General features: G+C 39.0%; 1 protein-coding gene across 9 annotated transcripts in view; it reads right to left on the reverse strand.

Moving 5' to 3' along the window:
• The window catches only part of myo3a (myosin IIIA), a 70,547-nt gene continuing 47,508 nt past the window's right edge, over window positions 1–23,039 (reverse strand). For 7 of the 9 annotated variants that reach the window (XM_008396504.3, XM_008396501.3, XM_008396500.3 and 4 more), the window contains 17 exons: window positions 21,460–21,613; window positions 21,147–21,235; window positions 20,406–20,535; window positions 16,790–16,872; window positions 16,550–16,591; window positions 14,223–14,303; window positions 13,754–13,959; window positions 13,566–13,677; window positions 13,221–13,383; window positions 13,050–13,136; window positions 12,843–12,966; window positions 10,898–11,999; window positions 9,803–9,944; window positions 5,510–5,601; window positions 4,421–4,461; window positions 1,825–2,112; window positions 1–408 (listed from right to left, as the gene is read on the reverse strand). In XM_008396504.3, coding sequence (XP_008394726.3) covers window positions 300–408; window positions 1,825–2,112; window positions 4,421–4,461; window positions 5,510–5,601; window positions 9,803–9,944; window positions 10,898–11,999; window positions 12,843–12,966; window positions 13,050–13,136; window positions 13,221–13,383; window positions 13,566–13,677; window positions 13,754–13,959; window positions 14,223–14,303; window positions 16,550–16,591; window positions 16,790–16,872; window positions 20,406–20,535; window positions 21,147–21,235; window positions 21,460–21,613 — 3,045 coding nt within the window. In that variant the 3' untranslated portion in view covers window positions 1–299. The remainder of the gene's footprint in view (window positions 409–1,824; window positions 2,113–4,420; window positions 4,462–5,509; window positions 5,602–9,802; window positions 9,945–10,897; window positions 12,000–12,842; window positions 12,967–13,049; window positions 13,137–13,220; window positions 13,384–13,565; window positions 13,678–13,753; window positions 13,960–14,222; window positions 14,304–16,549; window positions 16,592–16,789; window positions 16,873–20,405; window positions 20,536–21,146; window positions 21,236–21,459; window positions 21,614–23,039) is intronic. The other 2 variants (XM_081601445.1, XM_081601447.1) reach the window with 1 other exon arrangement.

Here is a 23,039-nt window from a genome sequence, read left to right on the forward strand (position 1 = left end):
TAATTTTAAAATACTTTATGTTTAAATTAACAAACAAGACATCAAGACAGCAAAACATAACACATCTGAGGCTTATTTTCCAAAGGTAAATATGTGAAAATTAAGAAAATGGGCATCAACATGAACATAGTCAACATAAATAAATCTTAATTTACAACAATTTTATTACATGTAAGTTTATTATTTACAATCTATTCTTGATTCTCAGAAACCAGTGAAGCACGTCCTCCTGTGGGATCTGAAACGTTTTAAATCTGCGACAGAAGAAGCCGAAGGTCCGATATAAAGTCTGGCCCGGTTCAGTACTTGAGCCTTCGTCTCTGCGACGTCTTTCTCAGCAGGTGCCTGAAGTCGTACGGATTGTCTCCGCTTCGGCTCTCCGTCGACGACATCCGCGGGACGGAGCGCCTGTAAACACAAACCCAACAGATCACAGATGGTTCTGAAGATGGAGACTCACAAAACAAACAAAGCAAAATTACAAAGAGATGAAACGATTTGTGTTTTCATTTTGGTTGTCATCTCTGACCATCCATCATCCAAACGGTCTATCAGAGACACCAGGCGCAGGTCGTTCCATAAATCTGTCCTTTTAGAACCTCAAGCTTTAAAAATACTAATTTATAAACAATGCATTTTAATCAAATAATTTAATATTTTGAAATTTGTTTATATTATCAATAAATGACAAACTGCAAAATTGAGTAACAACGTCCAGAGAGTCATGTGGCTAATAGCACAATATTTTTGTTATCACTATTGTGATAACGATAAGAGTGACGTTAAGAACTATTTATTGTTTTTTTATGCATTTTCTGACTGAATGACAGCATTTAAATCCCCACAAACACAGAAAAACATTCCCATTTCAAATGCTTTTCTTTTTGGGACACGAATCACATAGATGAGTGTGATTTCTATCACATCACACCTGTTCCCAGTACGTCTCAGGATTGATTTTAAGATTCTTTTACTGGTTTTTAAGTGTTCCCAGAGTCAGAACTCACACTTTTGGTTCTTTCCAGTATTATGACCCCCATTAGTGGAACGGTCTGCCAGAGAGGGCTGCAGAAAATGCCAGCCAGCTGACCAAACCTTTTGGAACTCAGCTTGGTTGCTAAGCAACAGGGCTCAGCTCAGCTGGGGTTGCTAGGTAACGGTGCAGTGCCCATGGAATGCGACTCAATAACTGGAAGGTTTTGAAACTGATTTTCCAGAAGCCAAAAAACATCAACTTATTGGCAAAGAACAGATTAGTGTTTTTTGTTAAAGTGTCTGGGTTGATTTTAGGAGGAGTTGAGTCACAAATAAAAGTATAATTTTCCTTAAACTTAGTTTTTACTTAGAAACTAAGTAAAAACTAGAAACTGTGGAGAACTCATTACGTTTACAAATTTAGAGCACACTTAGAAAGTCCAGAGATTACTTACACTTATCTAGCAACCCAGAACAGAGATTAGAACAAACTTAGAATCCAGAAAAACTACCTTAGCAACTACGCTTTAGACTTCTGTTCTTCCAACCCAGAAAAGGAATTAGACCAGAGGATACTTACTTATACTTATCTACCAACCATGAATAGGACTATCTAGTTTATTTACTTTGGATCAACATTATTAGATTCTTTTTCTTTTTCTCTTTCCTTCGGTTTGTTATTTTGTTTGTATTTCCTTTTAATTCCTCGTTGTATTGTCTTGTTGCTGAAAATGTGCTATAAAATTAGCTTTACCTTCAAAAAGGAAAACAAGGGTCTAACTGAGCCGGACCACCCAACAGTCTTTTAAAATATCGTCTTCTCCACATCGAGAACCTTTGAGGACATACCTGTTGTCTTGTTTTGCGGGTCTGGGAAGCTCGGGCTCAGTGACCGCCCTCTCCCTCATCTGTCGACTAGAACCTGCCGACCTTTGATCCGTGGACAGCCGTCTGTCCCCGTGGTGACTGCGGACCGTGGACCGTCTCCTGTCCATGGACTGTCTTCGCTCCATGGACTGTCTCCTCTCTACAGACTGTCTCCTCTCCGGCGTCCCCCTGGTTGAGCTGGAGTGTTCGGGCCGGCTGGTGGACAGGGTGCGGTAGTACTGGTCGTCCACGTCAAGCAGCTTCCCTGGACTGGAGAACAAACATACGTCTGATCCAGACATTTTCTGAAGGACAATTTTGTTTTTCAGAGTTAAATGTTCATAAAAAATTGAAGTTGATTGATTTTTGAGAATGTGTTCTTGTATTATTACGCCATTATCAACATATTAATTGACAATGGTCTCAAAACAACAATATTATCGTTTATCGGAATAACTTCTGGGACCATTTATTGTTCTGCAAAATTTGTTTTTGTGACAATCCTAATTAGTTAGATAATGAGATTTTATTCTCAGTTTGGAATTAGGTATTTTAGGGAGTCTTGTCACTTTAAATCCAGATAATCTGCTGCTGGCCACGCCCCCCAACTCAACCTTTACATGACCCCTGAAAATGGCTGCAAACAGATATGCAATTATACAACAGTACATCTCTGAAAAGCAGAAGTGGAGCCTCCTGCACAACCAACAAGAATGCAGCAAGTGGGTTTTGGACGGCAAGTCAACAACAAAACGCTTGTCTTTTCCAGCAGCCATTGTACTGTGGTAAAACTAACTGACCAAACATGCTGGAGCTATACTTTGGGTGCTAGGCAACAGCGTAGCGCCTGTTGAATTAGACTTTGTGGGACGTTTTTGAAACCTCATCTTCACCAAAAACATCTTTTTTAGAGCTTGGGTAGAAGAGGCAGAGACCCAAATAAAAGTACAAAAATGTGCAAAATGTAAATTTTGCATAATCTGACCCCATTTACATATTTACAATTTAGACTAGTTTAAACGTCCTGAATCGATATATTATTTTGTTCTGGCCATAAAACAGTGATCCAGATATTTGAGGGTTGCTAAACCTGTGAAGAACTCATGATAATGTTCCCAGTTCATAAAAGATGGTGCAACATTTTAAAAAGTGATCCTGCTCTGTATAACCAAAGCAAAAGTTTTCACTGTTTTCTAGATCTGCAGAAACTAGGCTAAGATGTTAAATCAAATGCTTATTTTTGCAAAATCACTTTTTCAGAATAAGTGGAGGATTTCCAGGACCCTTCAGGATGCTTCATCCCATCATGGTGCATCTTACAGAGACGTTAAAGCAGCTGTGCCTATAATCTCTACATACCTTCAGCAGAACCTCCCTTGCTGCTTCTCCATCCTTCGCACATTTATTATCATTTACTCGCAGTACAATTCACTCCTTATCGCCAACGTTTTCCCATCTCCCACCTCCTCTGCTGTCAGCTCCATCGTTTCTCCTGACCTTCTCATCCTTAATGATGCATGTAAACTACTCCTGTCCATTCCTGGCTTTATTTATCTGCTAACAAATTATTCGCCTTGATGTTTAGAGCATCGTGGAGTCGAGTGTGAGTGTGTGTGTGTGTGTGTGTGTGTGTGTGTGTGTGTGTGAGTGTTTTCCTCAAGCCGTAGTGATAAAGCACCTCTTGCTTGTTCAGCCAGCCCTATCTGTCTATCTTCACTTCCTCGCTCTGGGTGGTAAACTCACCTTGTGGCTTCTGCACAACATAAATATGCATGAATTCTCACATGGACACACTTCCCAAAATGCTCCGGCACTTTCCGGGTCAAATTGCAGGAATTTTAAGAGCTTAGCTTATTTCTTAAAGAGAATAATAACTTCATTCACAGGTATGATAAATATTAGTGAAGCTAACTTGAATGAATCAACTTTAGAGAGCATGTGAGTGTTTTAGTAATCGATTAATCGATTTATCTGACAATTAATTGATTAATTGGACAAAAAAATTAGCACATTCTGCAGATTTTTCATTAAACCACTTTAGAAATACATTAAAAGATACTCATAAACTAATAATCACCTTCTTTTTAAAATATTTTTTGCCTAAAATGCATTTCTTGTGTGATTTATCATTTGTAGAAAAGGATTCATTTGCAGCTAAAGAAAATACTTCTAACATCAGTTCATCACTAACATCACTTCAGGCCTTTTTAATCAACTTAACATCAATACACCGTAGGCTATTTTCTTCAATTAACCAATTAATTATTTGACAGCAAAAGGTGCTTAAGAGATTTTTTTAACATAATTTGAACCAGGTGAAGAAAAAGCTGCGAATTGTATATTTTTTACGTATTAAATGCAATATATATGTATACATATTTGCACAGTTTTGGCTTAATTGTTTCTCCAACTGTGTTATTCTTTCGGCCTTTTTTGAGTCTGTATATCCAGTTAATGATTAATCGATCACTAAATTAGTTGATTATTTCAGTAATTGATTAATCGTTTCAGTTTTGATTATAATCAAGCTTTAGCCTGAAACATAAAAAACAAACTTTGGTGAGAATGAGATACTTACTCCTCTTTTCTGGGTTTGCGTTTATCGTCCTGGACCGATCTCTGAGTGGGAAGACGAAAAAAAGCAAATATTACTGTTTGAATGAATGAAAAAATTACGAAAAAGAAACATAAGACAAATAATTAGCAAGTTTGACTCAGAGAAAGAAAAAGGTTGGATATATTTTCATTGGGAAGAAAATTCCAGGATGATTTTCTAGAGAAAAAGATATTGAGGCACCTACTAATAATAAACTAATTATATAGAATTTATATTTAATAAATGAAATTGATGACTGGGATTATTTGTGATAATCTGCAACCATTTTTATTTTAGAAATTCATATTTCATTAGGAAATACCAGTAAACTTGACTTTATCTGTGTTTATTTATGAATTCGATCAAAAGCTGATTGTTTAAATTGTTATTACTCCTTTTGTGTGTTGGTACCTTAATAAGATTTCCAGTAAATTTGTTATTTTTTTCAATTCAGTTTGATATAAGCTGAAAAAGTAGCAGATTAAAGATAGTTAAAACCCTTTGAGTCCTAAATTTAAAATCTCCGCCTGGATATTTTTGCTTATTTTAATTGTACAAAGTTCTTCAAATGTCTTGAAAGTAAATCGTTTTGCCAATTTCTCCACTTACATTCCATTAATAGAGTGTTTTATGAGATTAAAATGAAGAAAACATGCTTCCTGCAGCGACGCGAGTAAAATTACCATAATGACCCGAAATTGGCTGGAAAGCTCAACGTCTCCTCTTTCAGAAACGGTGGGAAATTTTCAGATAGCGCAACGTGCCATGGAGTTACGGTACCGCGAAGTTGGCTTGTAAAATGAGTCATTCGGCTGAATAAGTTAATAAAATGTCACTTTGCTGAATTGAAAAAGAAAAACAAACAAAATCAAAAGAAACGTTTTCAAAAAACAGATAACTTTTTCTTTGTCATTCAATTTGGCAGTAAACGCCTCACCAGCACAATAAAATAAAAAAACAAGCCAATTAATGGCGCATTGTAAAAACCAGCATCTGTGAAAGCGACTACGTTTCCAAAGTTTGCCGTCAGAAAAATCCCGAATCAATCAGCGTTTTCTTTCTGCCACTCACATGAATGAGCGTGTAGTAAGTGGAGTCCTCTGGTGTGTTCAGGGTTTTCGGCTGCTGCGTTCTGCGGGGGGTTCTCGAAAATCTCTTGTCAGCTGAAAAGTAACAGAAAGATTTAAAAATGTCAGGTGTCGGTTTTGTGTTTTGGAGCTTCAGGCGGCTGAAATGTAACAAAAGAAGAAATCACAACTGTGCCTCTGCTAAGGCAAAACTGGGAAAATGTTACAGTTTTAGTGTTTATAATTCTACATTTAGCTTGATTGTCACGTAAAAGTAGTCCAGATAAGAGTATTGTTGTGTAAAACTGAGATTTTTAACACAAACCCATTCTAGAAATGCATAAACATTAATTTCTCATGGAAAATTCTTTATTTAAAATCTGATAAATGTACATTTATAACTTTAGAACCAATAAACATCAACTTACTTGCTGAAAAACAAATTTGATTATGTTGACAAGGTGACCACTATCTGAAATTTTTTTTGCCAGTTTTTTCTGAATATATTTTCATATAACACTATGAGACAGCCAGTTTATATAACAATGACCCTCTGTAGTTTATATCACATGGATACTGTCAATCACTGTAACAAAATATCTTTTACCATTTCATCGTACAGGTGGAGTTTTAATTGATTATGATGAAACTTTAGGTTTTTTTTTTTTAAAGTGACCTTTATGCTAGGATCAGTCTCCATATAAAACATGTTTATTACATTTATTGTTCAAAGTCATTCTTTGATAATGAAATTTTAGCCGGATCAGTTCTGCCTATTTTGATCTTTTTTAAGGCGTCCTGTCACTTTAAATCCAAATAATCTGCTGATGGCCACGCCCCCCCACTCAACGTTTACACTAGCTCGTTAAAACAGTTGCAAGCAGATGTGCAATTATACAACCGCACAACTTTGAAAAGCAGAAGTGGAGCCTCCTGCACAACCAACAAGAATGCAAAAAGTTTTCGGATAGTAAGTCAACAACAAAACACTCGTCTTTTCCGTTGTACAGCGGTAAAACCAGCTGACCAAACCTGCTGGAGCTCTGCTTGAGTTGCTGGGTAACAGGCTGGGCTTCACTTGGGTTGCTAGGTAACAGGCTGGGCTTCACTTAGGTTGCTAGGTGAAGGTGCAGTGCCTTCTGAATTGTGACGTTACATTTAGAAGGTTTTAGAAATGGCTCATTTTACAGACACTAAAAACATGAATTTATTGCCGAAAGACGTTTGGTCTGTTTTCAGAAGCAGCTAAGACCAAAATGGAAGAATAAAAATGTCAAAAATATGGATTTGCATAACAGATCACCTTTAAAATGTCCAGAAATACACAACAAAATTACTACAAAACAAAACAAGAACATTATATGGATTTACTGTAGTACAGAAAATTATCAAAAGGCTTGAATCTTTTTAACATAGATAAAAAATAAATAAATAAAGGGAAAAACTTGGTACTTATATAAAGTGTGTCTTGGTTTTTATTCTTCTTATTATTTACTTGGTATTTTACTGCTAATTTTATTATCGTTTCTTATTTGATCATTTATCTACCTATCATGTAATAATTATTGTGAAGCACTTTGGTCACTTTTGAGATATATTTGCCCATAAAGGTTTTTTCCTGCTGTAAATTTCACATAAATAAAACAAATAAATGATTTAACATCCATGTTGTGTCGTCACAAAATGTCTGACTTCTACCAAACCGGCAATGTATCATAATTTCCCTTCAGAGCTCAGACAATATCAGTCATCTATGTTATTGCAATTACAAACATATTAGACTGACCTTTGCTTGCTGCTTATTATTAACGCTCAAACTGTCAGAAAAACAATCCATCATACGCAAAAGCTCCCAGGTAAAGAAGATGAAAAGTGTCTAATATTATTAAACAACTCCATCTAAAAGGTCATTCTCTTTCACACCGACAGCTAACGCTAATTTTAAACACCGTCAAATTAATTTCTGCCATAATTGTTGGCTCACAAAACATGATTAACTTTTGTTAACCTTTTCTATGAAGAAGAGTGTGGCCGACATTCGTCTGCTTTCATTGCGTGTGGCGCTAATGATTCTGGTTCAGCTTACTGTGTCACCAGAATGAAGACGGATTAGATTGCTGAAAAACGATCTTAGAGTGGATGAAACGAGTAATTTCCCTTAGAAGTTACACAGATTATTCAATCTGTGACTGCAAACAGTCAGAAGAATGGCTGGAATCCTTTGTTAAAGTCGGTTTTTATGCTATGTAACTGAAGCTAGCAGCTTGCTAGCTTACCCTAGCATACTCAAAGCAAAACATTACAAATCCTTGTGGGATAGTAACAAAATCTGCAAAAGTTTAATTTCAAAGTTCACTTATATATATTGAGTTTCAGTTAATATTTCTGTGACCCTTTTCAGGACCAGGTTAGTCGTTTTTGGTAAAGTTAGCAACTAAGCTAAACAGCCCACTAGTTAAAAAGCTTCCCGTTTGGCTAAATAATAAATATCAAAATAGCTCAACAGTCTTGATTAAATGTTACAAATAGAGTTTAATAGTATAATAAACTCTGTTCTCTATATAAACAGTGTTAATATAGTTTATAGCTAGCATCTATTGGTGAAAAATGCTAACATTATCATTGTTTTTCAACACTGTTACAGGGTTAAATGTAACAGAGTTCAAAAAGGAGCCATTCAATATCCAGTGTTACTTTATTTAAAAATGTTTTATGTTTAAAGCTTTTATAAAATATTAACATATTTGTAGTAAAAAATTGTCAGACTTACTTTATAATCTGTAAAATGTCCATTTAATTCTGTTACTCTAATTTTAATATTGCAACCACGTAGATTTTCTTAAAATAATATTAAATGTTTTGTAAAATAATTACTACTCCATAGTTTAGATGATTTGATACATGATAAATTTAGGAAAGTATTTTAAAATATACGCTGAATTTTTTAAATTAAAACAACTAAGACTTAAAAGTTGAGCGAGTGTTTCCATTTCAAATTAGCACAGAACTTAATAAAAAACAAAAAACATGTGAACATATGGTGCCATCATTTTCCAACTACTTCCTGTCTTCGTCTTCTTCGTGGCTTCCACCAGAGGCAACACCCTGCTGTTGACCATGTGACTCATATGGTGTGAAAAAAGTTTCTATTGCAGTTTTGCAAGGTAAAACGATTTTGATAAAGCCAAAAAATCTACCACTTTCTAACAATAAAACATTTTATTGAGTGTTTCCATTAACCAAATTTGTTTTCAAAATGTAAAATTACGCAATTATATGGTCAATGGAAACACAGCTACTTCCATTACTTTGTCAATATTCGGCTACTGTCAAAAAACACAACAGTATGTTGCCACTAGCAGAAAACACGAAGAAGACGACAACAGGAAGTGATTGGAGAATAATCTAACTGCATGTTTTTTAATTATTTGTCACGCAAACAAATTTATATATGTGTGATTTTTAATTGCGTTTATTATTCAATGGAAACATCACATTTGCAAAATTGTGTTTTTTCAATATTAGCGGAATATTAACGCATTTTAGCGCAAATTTGAAATGGAAACAGCCGAGTGAACTAGTTGCTCTTATTGTGACAATAATAAGTAGCTGAAATACTCGAGTTACACACACAATTACAATACAATATTTATACAATACAATATCCTTATTACAATATCGAATGATTGACAAAGTAAATAATTTTTTTAATATTTTCAGTTAGATTTTTATTCCAGGCCTTCATCAGACACCTGAATCCATCTCGACTGTCACATTCGAGGCCCCATCTGGGCTTTTAGACTCCAAACGTCCCGTTTCCAGCTGCTCTCGCTCACCGCCCTGAAACCAATTACAGCTATCAACTGTGCAAATCAAATTTCACTTCTGATGACACATCAAGTGGCGAGGCGCTTCCTGTTTTGCCACTTGACTTTCTCGGTTTTCCTGATCTAATGAAGTTGCACGACAGGAGAGGAGAAAAATATCTGCCTTGATAAAATCATCATCTGATCGAGAAAGGTTGCAATAAAATCTGCTGAATAGTTCAAGAAAAGGATCCAAACGCTGATTGGATCGCTTCCTATCTCAGTTGGCGTCTTTGTGTTTGGGTGATTATTAATGCCTTGACTCATAACTACAGTAAAGAATTGAACCATCTCTCTCTTAAGTGACAGTATTAATTATCCTTCAAAAGCCCAAAGTTCACATTAACCTCGGCTGAGTGTCTGCCGGGAGTATGACTGATATTCATTGGCTGATGATCTGTTTCTCACTAAGCCAATCTCACTTATCTTACCTGACTGAATCTGTGGGGCGAAGCCATTGATTGCTTTTCCTCTCACAAACATGCCATTGTTTTCAGGGTTTGATTGATGGGCCTGGATGATCTCATTCAGCTTCTGCTGCAGGGCCGCAAAGTCCTGCGAAGTCTCCGCGATCTGTTGGGGAGATTAGTGAAGATATGAGCAGAATAAGAATAACGATGTTTTCTTTCACCAGCCAGCGATGCTGAAAGAAAAATATGTGTATAGCTAATGTGGCTCTGGTCACTAATCACAGACTTAAAGCTGCAGTATGCAACTTTTATAAAAAACATAGCTCCTCTACCTTTTACCAATCAGAGCCAGCCATGACCGCGGATAAACCGTTTTCCTGTAACGATAAATCTTTTTTCCACCATTAGCACATTAAGCAGCATACGTTAGGGTGATTGACAGCGCCAAGACCCGCCTCTTGGCTCTGATTGGTTGTTTTTGGTCAGAAAAGGTGCATTTCTTCAGATGGCAATAATAGCACAAAGAGGAGCATGATATTTTTCACAGATTTTCTGTTTTATATGATACTGTGACGACATTTTAACAACTATCTAAAAAACTTTTATTTTTTCAAATAAAAGTTACATACTTGAACTTTAAAGTTGAAATGAAATTCTATGATTAAAAGTCAGAATTCTTAGAATAAAATTCTTAGGAAAAAAAGTAATAATGCTGAGGGTGAAGTCAGAATTAAGAAATTAATATCAAAATTCTGAGGAAAAAACTGAAAAAGAAAATTGTTTTTGAGAAAAAATTATTTCAAAGTAAAGTCAAAATTCTGAGATGAATGTCAGAATTCTGAGAAAAATAAATTCTGAGAAAAAAGTCAAAATTCTGAGAAAAAAAGTCAAAATTCTAAAAATAGAAAGTCAAATTTCAGAGAAAAAAAAATCTGAATTCCGAAAAAAATTTATTCTGAGAAAAAAGACAGAATTTTGAAGAAAAAAATTCTAAAAGAAGTCAGAATTCTGAGATTATAGTCAGAGTTATTTTTTCAGTGCCCTAATCCTCTTCCGTAGATGAGGGTCATGTTGATGAGGTGTGTCTAGGCTGGTTCGGTTCTGACCGGACCGTACCTCTTTGGAGAAACTCTCCAGCTGCTCGGCTTCCGTCCGGGCCGCCTCCCTGTTGGCCTTCAGGTTCTTCCGGTCCTTATATCCCCTGAAGTTGCTCTGGATTCTCACCGCTGCGTGCTCTTCCTCCCGCCTCTCTTTCTCCAGCTCTTCCTCCTCTTTGTGCTCGATCGCCACGTCGCTAACATCCAGCGCCTCGTCGTTCTCCTTCCCGCCCGGCTCCACTCCGTCAGGAACTGCTCCGCCATCTTTCTCTTTCTGCCGCGCTTCTTTGTCAGCTCTCAGCTTCTTCCGGTCCCGATGTCCTCTGAAGTTACTCTGCAGGACAGTCGCTGCTTTCTCCTCGTCCGCCGCCTCCGGAACGTTCTCCTGCTCATCGGGAACGGGTTCCTCTTCGTTTTTAGATTCCTTCTTATTCCTCCTGGGGATCTTTCCTTCCTCCTCGAGTCGTTTCCGCTCCTTGTGTCCACGGAAGTTGCTTTGGATCACCACAGCTGCCTTCGTCTCATCCGGATCATCAGCAGAAGAAGAAACACCTGGAGTCTCTGGCTCCGCCTTGTTCTTACCTGGGACCTTCCCTTCCTCCTGCAGCCTCTTCCTCTCTTTGTGGCCTCTGAAGTTGCTCTGAATGACAGTCGCTGCTTTAGTTTCCTCTTCCAGATCGGCAGCTTCGTCTGGAGATTTTCCCTGCTCGCTCGTGTTTCCGGTTTCTGCGTCCTGAATCACGGCTTCGTCGCTCACCTCCGTGTTTTCCTCGTCTTCCGGTACCTGGGTGTTATCGCTGTCGTCGTTCTCCTCCGCCTCGTAGGTGCTCTCATCCTCTTCCTCGTGGTTCCCCTGATTGCTGGCCGCGGTTTCCTCGCCGTCTTTAACAGTTTCCTCCTCGTTTTCATTTGGTATCTCCAGCTCCGCTCCGGCCATCGTCTTCTTTCTCTCCTTGAATTTCTTTCTCTCTTTGTAGCCTCGGTAGTTGCTCTGAAGAACAACAGCAGCTTTCGCTTCTTCTTCTTCTTCACTGGTTTCTGTTTTAGACGCCGTTTCATCAGCAGGTTCTGGCGCCTCTTCTTTAACAGCGTTCTCCGCTTTCTCCTTCTCTTTGGCTTCCCTACGAACAACATTTCAGGTTTTGTCAGAAAGCATAAACGAGAATGTTTTGATTGAAAAAGTAATCACAACTCTTCAATTTTTACACATTTTGCCATTTTATTTCAATAGGATTTGATATTATAGACCAATAAAATGTTGTATGTAACTGTGAAAGTGTTGCTTTTTAAGTTTTTCTTACATCTTAAAACTCAGACATGAGCAATTTAAAATTTCAGAAATAAATTTGCTTAATGGAAACATGCAAATTATGGGGAAAAAACTCTTTTGTTGATAAAACAAATTGAAAAATCTGTTCCCCTCCTCACCTGTGGGGGCGCTGCACAAAGAGCCACTGAAGGAAACAATGAGCGCAACTTCATGTAGTAGCATCAGATTTCTTTTCTGTGTTTGATAAAAAACTAAACAAGCCATGTCTCCCGCTAGTCCTAAACTCTTTCATTTGTTTTGGCTGTATTTACCCAGAATGCCCTGCGTTGTAGTCCACTTCCTGCTTCTGGAGCGGTCTCCAGTCCGCTTGTTGTTCACATTCATTTGAAACGCGGTGGACTTTACTTCAACCCAACTGAGATCGAGGTTCATAGAGTTTGTTCTTTTCAACCAAATTTCAACCAATTTCAAATCAGATTTGAGTCTGAACTTTGACTAGGCCCCTCCAATACATAGGTATTGATTGAAATGATCTTGAGTCTTTCACAGTTTCTAAAAGGTTTTCTTCCAGAATTTTGTAAAAGTAATAAAATAAAGTGAAAATTTTGTTTCTACTGAATCAAAATGTAAAGAATTCAAAGGATGTGAATATTTTTGCTCATTAATGAATATTAAAATGTTGGTTCTCTTCTACCGTTTTCGTTGAAAGCTTTTCCGCTCCTTGTGGCCTCTGTAGCGAGCCTGGATCTTGGTAGCTGCCTTGTTTTTCTCATCTACCATCTCCTTGTACATCTTTCTTGCCAGATATCCTCTGCAAACTGAAGCAAGCAAAGCAGTCAACCAAAGTAAAATAAACAATCTTACACTGAAATCTGAAGTTTTGTCTGCATAGTTTTCTTACCAGCCTGAAATTGGATTATAAAAGTGTCAAACTTCACTTTGCTTTTATCGTCGGCTACTTTCTTCCGAACTTTGTGACCTCTGTAAGCTGCAGAGGAAAGCACGAATCAGCATAAAAGTTTGGAGATTTGATCGTGTTCTGAGTGTGAAGCGTCAGTGCGGACCGACCCACCTGACTGCAGAACCAGAGCGCTTTGTTCTCGCTCTTTCAGCGTCTTCCGGTACCGTTTGGCTCCCAGCCAGCCTCGGACACAAGCCTGGAGCAGGACGATCCTCTGCGTCGCCTGCTGCACCATCAGGTTCAGATGTTCGACGTGGTAATACTTCAGGAACACCTGAGGAGCGCAACATGGAGCAAATGCTAAGACAGTTGGAGGATAAAGGTCACCTAAGGATGTCTTTAAATAATAATTTATGGTGTTTAGTAGATTAGGTCGAACATAAGACAACTTTTAGATCTGGCAAACGCTAGTTTAGCTACTGACTGCTAATCTGTTTGACGATGATCTCTGCTCACCTTGGTCTTCCCCATTGCCCAGTTTTCCAGTTTTGCCTTCTCCAATATGGCGGCGCACGTCTCTGGAGTCACGGCCGGCTCTTCATGAGCGTGAAACGCCAAGATGTAGTACCTGCAGGATTCATCCATTCATTCAGCCGGGAAAGGCGTTAAAAGTTTCCGCCGAGGTTCTTCTGCGGAAAACTGACCTCTTCATGAAGTTAGCAAACAGGATGCGATGGGAGTAGCCCTGCCGTCGGATCTTGGCGGTTTCCAGGACGCCGGTGTAGCGCAGCTGGACCAGAACCTTCTCCCGGTCGAACTTGTTGGCATGGCGATCATTGTTGGGCTTGATGCAGCGGACGAAGTGAGGCTGCCCGGCCACCATCTTGGACAGGAGGTCCATCAGAGAGTACTGTGATGAAACAAAAAGGTTGGATTCAAGCTAACGTCAGTTTCATTCACACAAAGCAGGTTGTCTAAAAATAAAAAACCTTCCATATCTACAGGTTTTGTGTAAAAAGCTGAATAATTAATTCACCTTATTTCATCAGAATAATCTCATTTTGAACATTTGGACTTCTCTAATTGTGATGTTTGTTACAGCTTCAGTGGTTTTGATATTTTTCTAAAGATTTCAAAGTGTGGAAGAACAACAGCTCTTTAAAAGCTCTTTACCCTGAAGTACGAGGCCACCGTCTGCGTCTTCATGTTGGTGGTTTCTCTCGGATGGTACGGGGTGTCACCAGGTTCTGTTGGCTAAATAAAAAACAAATATTACCAACTGTACATTAGAAAACACTTCCTGTAGTGTTTTCTAATGTGTTTTAAAGCATAAGCTTGATGAATCAATCGGCCATGAATACATTTATTTAAAAACTGACTTTAGTTTCCTCTTAAAACTTGTTGCAAGAGGTGGAGAAAAGATGGATGGAAGAAGCTGCCAGGATTTATAATCTTTTGCTCCCAATGTGACATTTTTCTGCTCTGCACTCCCGTTTTTCCAAACACCATTTGACATTATTGATAAAGATGTGTAGAAAGTCCTAAAATAAATTAATGTAAAACTGCAGTTAAACAATCTCACACTGAGAATCCAGTGAGATGAATCCAATTAATAATTTGAATGGAAAAATCATAAATTAAAATTAGTTTGTTTTATTCTTTATTTATTCTTTAGTTCATGTTGATCAGAGATGGATGGATGCATGGATGGATGGATGGATGGATGGATGGATGGATGGATGGATGGATGGATGTACAGTTGGATGTACAGTTGGATGCACAGATGGATGCACAGTTGGATGCGCAGTTGGATGTACAGTTGGATGCAGTTGGATGTACAGTTGGATGCACAGATGGATGCGCAGTTGGATACAGTTGGATGTACAGTTGGATGCAGTTGGATGTACAGTTGGTTGCACAGTTGGATGCACAGTTGGATGTACAGTTGGATGCAGTTGGATGTGGTTGGATGCAGTTGGATGTACAGTTGTATGTACAGTTGGATGCAGTTGGATGTACAGTTGGATGTACAGTTGGATGCAGTTGGATGCGGTTGGATGCAGTTGGATGTACAGTTGTATGTACAGTTGGATGTACAGTTGGTTGCACAGTTGGATGCACAGTTGGATGTACAGTTGGATGCAGTTGGATGTGGTTGGATGCAGTTGGATGTACAGTTGTATGTACAGTTGGATGCAGTTGGATGTACAGTTGGATGTACAGTTGGATGTACAGTTGGATGCGGTTGGATGCAGTTGGATGTACAGTTGGATGTGCAGTTGGATGCGGTTGGATGTATAATTGGATGCGGTTGGATGCAGTTGGATGCACAGTTGGATGCAGTTGGATGCAGTTGGATGTGCAGTTGGATGCGGTTGGATGTATAATTGGATGCGGTTGGATGCAGTTGGATGCAGTTGGATGCAGTTGGATGCGGTTGGATGTACAGTTGGATGCGGTTGGATGCGGTTGGATGTGCAGTTGGATGCGGTTGGATGTATAATTGGATGCGGTTGGATGTAGTTGGATGCAGTTGGATGCGGTTGGATGCGGTTGGATGTACAGTTGGATGCGGTTGGATGTGCAGTTGGATGCGGTTGGATGTATAATGACCTCCCGGTATCAGGTCTGTGTTGCTCCGCGGTCTAACAGACCCAGTTCTGCAGGTTCTGCTGTTTAATCGTCTCTTTGTTTCCTGAGATGCGATGAGCTCTGATGAGACTTTCAGCCTCTAATTTATGCTAATTAATGGAAATAAATGCAGGAACTCGTCGAACACAGAGCAGCTTCTGTCAAAGCTTTCAGGTTAGCGGGTCGCCTCCAGGCTCACAGTTACCAAACGGTGCGGCTGCAATCTAAACCAAATCACACAAGCAAATAACATAATTAAGTTGCCAGGAGGGGGTTTATTTAGCGGACGCTAAGAGATGGCAGCAGAGTGGGTTAGTGAATGTTTGGACTGAAAAATGGGGATTAAAATAAACTTTTCAATCCTGATGATTAATATTTTTTATGAGCATTTTTGTTTACAGAGACGTTCACCATCCATCTAAGCCGTTCCATTGCAGCATTATCACCACGTGGTTGTTATTTAGAGGACTAAGAATAAAGGGAGCAGAATATAAATGCATGCCACACTTTCCAGATTTCAATTTAAAAATCTTTAAAACTATGTATCATTTTCTTCCATTTCAACATCATGCACAACTTTCTGTTTTGCCATCAAGTAAAATCCAAATGCAGATGACTGAAAAGGTGGATATGGGACGTATGAATACTTTTGGATGGAAGCACAGTTTTGAAAATGAACCGTAATTGTTAAAGAAATATAAAACATCAGATTCTAATCCACAAAATGCCACATTTTTCTAACAAACAAGCATCTCAGTGGTAAGGAAGCTCTACCATGTGAAATCTGGGTCTACCGGTTTTGTTTTGGGGATCTAAGAGGAGGAATGGTTTACGTAAGGGAGCAATTCCTAAATAAATAAGCTGATTACCTCGCTAATAGAAAAAGAGCTGTACAAGGTGAGCATCCCCATCTTTTCCAAAACAAAAGCAAAGAGAAAAGAGGAAGGAAATGAATAAAACAAGGAGTAACCAAAGCTGAAACAGAAAACTCTGCAGTAACACAAGAGACTCAACTTTAAGTCACAGAGGAATTAAGTCAGAATAAATAAATTGAAAGTGCATATGAAGGAGATGATGTAATGATAATAATGCAGATAAGTACGCTGTACCTTAGCCAAGGTGACAGTCCGCGTGGGCGTCCGCGGGCCTCGCAGTGTGTTTACGCCTTTACCCTTAGTGTGGGCAAGGTTACCTGTGAAATACACAGCACATCAAAGAATGAACTGTTTCCCTGCAGAAATTCTCCACAGTATTGCCCTCGAATTAGTAGATATAACGGTGCTTTTCACAGAAAAAAATAACATTTCATATTTAGAGTTTAGAATTATCATTACGTTTTACAAACGGTTGTTGAAACACCATGAAATAACCATAAATCCTCTGTTTCTTCATCAAGTTGTGCAAACTTTTATTTCATCCATTTTATATTAAACTATATTGCTGGTCTAATAAATCAGAGTTTCCCCCGAGAGTTTTTCACAATATAAGATAAGATTAGAGCAGGACTGGGCATTACATCGATAACAATATATATCACGATATGATCAATATCAATAGATAATGCTTCTGATAGTATGTTCAATAATTTCAACTCCAATCCAAAGCCGCACAGCATTCTTGGAGATGTAGGCAGAGGAAAGCTAAAAACGGTGGAATCAACTAACTTATTCACTCTTTGGTTACTTAGCAACTCACTCACTCACTCTTTGGTTACCTAGCAACAAAGTAGAGAGTAACTTACATAGCAGAAGTTTTAGTTTTTGCCACTGTGCTTCATAACTGTTAAAAAATAACAAAGTAAAAACTGGATAAAACGGGAAGGTTGCACCACCAATTCGTCAGTATTTGAGATATTTAAAACAAAAAACTAATCGATAATTATCAATATAAGCAGATATCAAACCGTTATTTTGTGATGCATTTCGAACCATATCATCCAGATTACAGTAAGAGAGCGACTGTGTTGGCTGCTGCATCTCCCTGCCTGTCCGTGACATGAGACCTGCTAAGGTCTTAATCTTTAAAGCTTAACAAAAAAAGACATTTTGATGCTGAAGCACAACTTTTCCTTTAAATTTTGCCCTCACACAGTTAAATGTCACTGCCATTTCAAGACAAATGATCAACAAGTCATATCAAAACTGAGGAAGCATGTACAATATATATATATATATATATATATATATATATATATATATATATATATATATATATATATATATATATATATACCCGACACACCAACCTGTGTACCGCTTGGATTGATTACAAGAAAGCCTATGACTCAATGCCACACACTTGGATCATTGAATGCTTAGAGATGTACAACATCAATAGGACTCTAAGAGCCTTCATTGCAAACTCGATGGGGCTGTGGAAAACCACCCTTGAAGCCAACTGCAAACCACTTGCACAAGTGTCCATCAAATGTGGCATATACCAAGGAGATGCTCTGTCCCCACTGCTGTTCTGCATAGGCCTGAACCCTCTCAGCCAAATCATCAACAAGACTGGCTACGGATACCGACTCAAGAATGGGGCCACGATCAGTCACCTCCTCTACATGGATGACATCAAGCTGTACGCCAAGAGCGAGCGAGACATCGACTCACTGATCCACACCACCAGGATCTACAGCACTGACATTGGGATGTCATTCGGACTAGAGAAGTGTGGTCGGATGGTTACAAAGAGAGGGAAGGTCGCCCACACAGAAGGGGTCTCACTCCCAGAAGGAACAATAGCAGACATAGAGCACAGCTACAAGTACCTGGGAATACCACAAGCAAATGGCAACCTCAATGAGGTCACAAGGAAAGGAGCCACAGCCAAATACCTCCAACGAATAAGGCAAGTCCTGAGAAGCCAGCTCAATGGCAAGAACAAGATCCGTGCAATAAACAGCTATGCCTTACCAGTAATCAGATACCCTGCCGGAATAATTAGCTGGCCAATGGAAGAGATGAAGGCCACGGATGTTAAGACTAGGAAGCTACTAACCATGCATGGAGGATTCCACCCCAAATCCAGCACCCTGAGACTGTACACGAGCCGTAAGGAAGGAGGCAGAGGACTAGTGAGTGTGAGAGCCACTGTCCAGGATGAAACATCCAAGATCCATAAATACATCAAGGACAAAGCCTCAACGGACGATGTGCTCAGCGAATGTCTCAGGCAATGGGGAACAGAAGACAAGGTGCTGGAAGTACCATCATGGGAGGACAAGCCCCTACATGGGATGTACCACCGACAAATAACTGAAGTGGCTGATGTCAGGAAAACCTACCAATGGCTGGAGAAAGCTGGACTCAAGGACAGCACAGAGGCTCTCATCCTGGCCGCCCAGGAACAGGCCCTAAACACCAGAGCAATAGAGGCTCAGATCTACCACACCAGACAAGACCCAAGGTGTAGGTTGTGCAAGGAGGCCCCTGAGACAGTCCAGCACATAATAGCAGGGTGCAAGATGCTGGCAGGGAAATCGTACATGGAACGACATAACCAAGTGGCAGGCATAGTGTACAGGAACATCTGTGCAGAATATGGACTGGAAGCCCCGAGATCAAAGTGGGGAACACCCCCAAAAGTGGTGGAGAATGACCGAGCTAAGATCCTGTGGGACTTCCAGATCCAGACAGACAAGATGGTAATGGCGAACCAACCGGACATTGTGGTGGTGGATAAAGAACAGAGGAAAGCCGTTGTGGTGGATGTAGCAATACCAAGTGATTACAACATCAGGAAAAAGGAGCATGAGAAATTGGAGAAGTACCAGGGCCTCAGGGAGGAACTGGAAAAGACCTGGAAGGTGAAGACCACAGTGGTGCCTGTGGTAATCGGGGCCCTCGGGGCAGTCACCCCCAAACTGGAGCAGTGGCTACAACAGATCCCAGGAACAACATCAGACATCTCAGTCCAGAAATGTGCAGTTCTAGGCACAGCCAAGATACTGCGCAGAACCCTCAAGCTCCCAGGCCTCTGGTAGAGGACCCGAGCTCAGAGGATGAACCAGACCACCCGAGGAGGGTGAGAAGGGAATTTTTTTTTTTTATACATATATATATATATATATATATATATATATATATATATATATATATATATATATATATATATATATATATATGAATGAGTGTTTCTCCTGCCTGAATTTGGTATTTTTTGTTTTGCATTTGAGTCATTTTTGCTCGACTTCTGGGCCACTGCACAAGTTACATTTTTTACAAAATATTTTTTGACTCTTACTTGAGTAAAAACTTACTCAAACAGTGCTAATCTCACTGGAGTACAGATTTTTTATTAGACTGCTAATAACACAACAACACTTATTCACATAGTAGACAAAAAGCGTACGGTACAAATTTCCAAATCTCAAATGTTGTCAACACTCAAAACAGCATTTCTTCCACCATTTTGGAAACAAATGGTTTTATATTCTGTTCAAAAGGTTCAGCTTTTATTAAAACGCAGCTCCGTGATAAAACGCTCCGGCTGCTTGATATAAAAGCTGTGAGGTTTTCATTGAGGCGATTAGGAGATTAGTGTCGGCAGCCTTAACTTACCCTCGTAAACCTCACAACAAACATCTCGCAAACAATGAAGAAAAGCCTTTTTGTGTGAACCAGTTTATTGTTTCTTGTTGAAATCGTACACTATGATATCATTAGGAGGTTGTTTGCTACGGGAAGTTTTAATTAATTTGCCCAAATCTGCTGTTGGTTTTACCCGTTTTGGTGAGAGGATGTGTGACCAGTTTGCGGATCAGCTCGTTCTCCGACGACCTCAGCAGGAGGATAATGTCTGCTGGGAGTGTCTCTCTGTTCTTGGCCAAGAAGCCAGCGGCGTTGTAAATCACCTTAAAGTCCACAAAGATTAAAAACATTAGAAAGAAGCCCCTCTGGGAAAGTTTAAGCAGTGCACTTTGGAAGTTTAAGGTGACCTGTTATGCGAAATAAACATTTGTGCTTAAGCAGTTAAAGAAACCCACCAAGCTGTGTTTTGGGAATAAGTTAATGTTTTTTCAGCATCTGGAAATGAGCCATTTCAAAAGGTTACATAAGACAGGAACTACGCCGTTGCTTAGCAACCCCAGCCAGGCCCAGCCCTGTTACCTAGCAACCCAAGAAGAGTTCCGGGAAGTCTGGTCAACTGCTTTTACCGCTGTGTTTACCGTTTCATTGTTGCCTTACCATTCAGAAACAGCTTTTTGCTTTTCAAATATGTATAGTTGTATAACTGAGCATCTATTTGCAGCCACTTTCACATGCGAGTGTAAACGTTGAGCTCGGGGGCGACGGGCCAACTGCAGTTTATTTGGATTTAAAGTGACAAGGCCAAACTAAAATCTCCTTATCTGAGAAGGATTTTGTATAAGAAATGTAATGAACATGTTTTGTGCGGCACAAAGAGCTATGCTAACCTGTTCAAAGAAGCATAAATAGGTCATCTTTAATAAAAGGGACTTACCTTCCCAGCATAGTGATGAATACCAAAGCCAAGATCCATCCTTTTAGGCCTCCAGAAGCTCTTTGTTTTCAGATTATCTTCAAATTTCTCTAAAATACCAAACAGTACATCAGTTAGCAAAATCCAAGACTGGTCAGGTTGTTATAAGTCTAATATAATGTTAAAATTTTAAAAAAATCATGTGAACAACCAAACCGGCTTCTTTTGAATTTAAAATCTCCAACTTTGGTGAATTTAGACAGTGAATAAAAGCAAAACTGAGCAAAATGGATGCATGTAAAAGCTTTGGGTCCACAGTCAAACATGGACTGACCTACGAGTGTCTGGTCTGTGGCCTGTGGGAAGCGGCTTTCCTCGTCCAGCAGGGAGAGCAGCCCCATGGGTTTCTGCAGAAACAGGTCGAGGAGGGGCCGGTTGTCCTCGTACTCGATCATCCGGGCGTCGACCTCTTCGTTCAGATACTCGTCCTGATCAGGAGAGAAGAACTTTTTACTAAAACTGGAAAACTTTTCTACTTCCCAGTGTGTAAATGTTGTATTTTCATTCAGTAAAGTTTGTGAGTTTATTTATTTTTTCCCTTTTTAAATGTTTGTTTGCATCTTATTTGTTTTTTACCAACCTGCAAATACCCTGTAATTACATGTTGGTGGATAAAAGACATTAGAATGTTGTAGGTAACCTGTTAATGCTTTATAACTAGCAGAGAAATACCACTGGTATTATGAAGCCAAAACTGTACAAAAATATAAACAATTTGCATTTTAGATGGAAAACCTACTTTGTATGTAAATATGTTCAACCCAAAACTCTTCAAGTGTCATAGTTTAAGTTAATCTGATTCAAATTCTGTAAAATTCTCTTATTATGCACATTTTTCTACCCAGTTATTAATTGAAAAACTAGTGAAAAGATCAGTTAAGTGAAGCAGAAAGGGCTTATTTAAGTATATATTTAGCTGCAGATTGTATAACACAAATGGTTAGACAGTAGAATGTGTCATTTTTAAAATTCTGATTACTCAATTAATTGTCTTTGAAAGTATAAGAGCATTTTTTATCTAATTTGTTGTTCCCTATCTAAATAAAACTGATGTGAGGCAAAGCAGCCACCGTTTCAGTTACCCTCATCGCATCAGGCTGACTCAGAGCTGTGATGACTCAGCAGAATATTACAAGAGACTTCAATGGAGAAAGAGACAAAATGGGAACAAACAACCTTAAACCAATCTGCTTGTAGCAGCATAAACCAGCACTGTTACATAAACAATGCATGTCAGGAAAAAACATGACGAAACAAACAAATTTAGACGCTAAACACATGTTAAAGGAAATATAAGTTGATGAAACAAATGCATATGAACCCGTAATACACTAACAGTACTTTGGGCACTCAGGACATGCTTATTAATCTCAGTAATGAACATTTCACATATGCTCTCAGTGTACATTCAGTTAGCAGAAGAACAATGTATTTCTGGGCCCGGTTCCAACAAACCCCAAGAGTGAATTTAAGTCCAACATTAAGTGTCTCCAGCTCCTAATTGACCCTCATTTGGGATGATTTATTGCCCCGCTCTGCGGGAAGGTCCAAATCGTTTAACATTAGCAAACCATTCTGTGACCCCCTCAAGGCAAAGCCTCCCGCGAGACAACACAAAGGGAGAATTGTGAAGCTCATTCTGCCATAAATAAAGACAGCAGCAGACATTATTGAAAGCTTTTAAAGAGGACCTCTTGCGTTTTGGTACTTTGGTCTGTAAAGCTTCTAAAAACAGACCAAGCGCTTAAAAAAAAATCCCGTCCAGCCATGTTTTGACAATAAATTCATGTTTCTTGGTGTTTTGGAAAATCAGCCGTTTCAAAAACCTCCAGAATATAACGTCACAAATCAGCA

This window comes from Poecilia reticulata, chromosome 20, assembly GCF_904066995.2.
Source record: "Poecilia reticulata chromosome 20, P_reticulata-male-v2, whole genome shotgun sequence".
Taxonomy (NCBI): domain Eukaryota; kingdom Metazoa; phylum Chordata; class Actinopteri; order Cyprinodontiformes; family Poeciliidae; genus Poecilia; species Poecilia reticulata.